The sequence below is a fragment of the Rhinopithecus bieti genome, unplaced genomic scaffold (assembly GCF_001698545.2).
Source record: "Rhinopithecus bieti isolate Rb0 unplaced genomic scaffold, ASM169854v2 repeat_33847, whole genome shotgun sequence".
Taxonomy (NCBI): domain Eukaryota; kingdom Metazoa; phylum Chordata; class Mammalia; order Primates; family Cercopithecidae; genus Rhinopithecus; species Rhinopithecus bieti.
The window spans coordinates 1-1723 of NW_016907348.1; the positions used below are offsets into that span (position 1 = coordinate 1).

At 52.4% G+C, this 1723-nt stretch overlaps 1 protein-coding gene across 1 annotated transcript; it reads right to left on the reverse strand.

Annotated features, from left to right (window-relative positions):
* Positions 1-125: 125 nt before the first annotated feature.
* On the reverse strand, positions 126-1306 carry LOC108526152 (leucine-rich repeat-containing protein 37A3-like; the record flags this gene model as incomplete). The annotated part of the gene is given in 3 exon segments (XM_017866800.1): positions 126-1024; positions 1027-1203; positions 1206-1306. Coding segments are annotated over 3 exon segments (1177 nt in total), but the record flags the coding sequence as incomplete, so codon positions are not given.
* Positions 1307-1723: the final 417 nt, after the last annotated feature.

Below are 1723 nucleotides of genomic sequence, written 5' to 3' on the forward strand. Positions count from 1 at the left end.
AACCTCCGCAGGGGGTTCTGGAGTGATGGTAAGTCGCAGGTCCAAAGGTTGAACTGTGACGCTGGGTGACATTGGATGCTGAGCTTCATGCTGACCTGGTGTTGGAATTGTTACCTCTTGATGTACTAGAAGTTGGGGTACAACTTTCTTAGTAGACTGAGTTGGGGTCTCCTGCATGGTTGGAAAAGTTCAACCTCTGTTGTGGATTCTGGAGTGATAGTAAGCCCTAGGTCCAAAGGTTGAACCATGGCTTGAGTCAGGTATGAATGCTGAGTCTGAACCTGGTCTGAAGGTGGAAGTGTCACCTCAGGGTGTTCTGCAGGAGGAGCTATAGTCATCAGGACAGTAGAAAGTTCAACCTCTGTTGTGGATTCTGGAGTGATGATAAACCCCAGGTCCAAAGGTTGAACTGTGGCTTGAGTCAGGGGTAAATACTGAGTCTGAACCTGGTCTGGATGTGGAAGTGTCACCTTAGGATGCTTTGGAGGAACTATAGTCTTCTTCAGGGGTGTAGAACGTTCAGCCTCCGTAGTGGGTTCTGGAGTGATGGTAAGTCCCAGGTCCAAAGGTTGAACTGTGACGCTGGGTGACACTGGATGCTGAGCTTCATCTTGACCTGGTGTTGGAACTGTTATCTCTTGATATACTGGAAGTTGGGATACAACTTTCTTAGGAGGCTGAGTTGGGGTCTCCTGCATGGTTGGAGAAAGTTCAACCTCTGTCACGGATTCTGGCGTGATGGTAAGCCCCAGGTCCAAAGGTTGAACTGTGGCTTGATTCAGGTTTGAATGCTCTGGAGGTTGAGCTACAACATTAGGGAGCTCTGGAGTCTCAGCTGGGGCCTCCTGCTGGGTTAGAGAAGACTCACCCTCCTCAGCGGTCTGTAGATGCTCAGCTTCAGCCTCCTGCTGGGTTGGAGAGGGGTTCTCACTATTAACAGGTTCCGGAGATTGAACTGAAGTCTCCTGTTGAATTGCTAAAGGTCCAGCTTCTTCCAGTGACTCTGGAGGCAGAGGTGGGCCCCGTGCTGGGTGGCGGGAGGTTCTGCATCATTACCTGGCCCTGAGAGCTGAGCTGTAGCCTCCTGGAGGACTGGAGAAGTTCCCACCTCTGCACTAGGCTCTATTATGGTGAGCTGCATGTCTGGAGGCTTAACAGAGACATTGGGAAAATCTGAATGCTGAGTTTGATGGTGACCAGGGGTGAAGCTGTGACTTCATGATGTTCTGAGGGCTGAGCTGGGGCCTCCTGCTGGGCTGGAGAAGACTCCACCTCCCCAGAAGGCTGAGCTGGCTGCTCCTGCTCACTGGGGAAAGTTCAGCCTCTATAGGAGGACCTGGAAGCTCAGTTGGGGCCTCCTGTTGGATTGCAGATGACTCCATCTCTTCTGGAGGCTGAGCTGGGGTCTCCTGCTGGGCTGGAGAAGATTCAACCTCCCCAGAAGACTCAGAAGGCTGAGCTGGCTGCTCCTGCTCACTAGGGGAAGTTCAGGCTCCATAGGAGGACCTGGAGGCTCAGATGGGGCCTCCTGTTGGGTTGCAGAAGGTTCCACCTCCTCTGGAGGCTGACCTGGGGACTCCTGCTGGGCTTGGGAAGATTCTGTCTTGTTTTCAGCCTCTGGAGTCATGGGAACCTCCACATCTGCAGGTTTAACTGTAATGCCAGGCAAGTTATAAAGAGATTGATCCTCACCTGGGGTTGAACTGTCACCTCAGGATTCGGT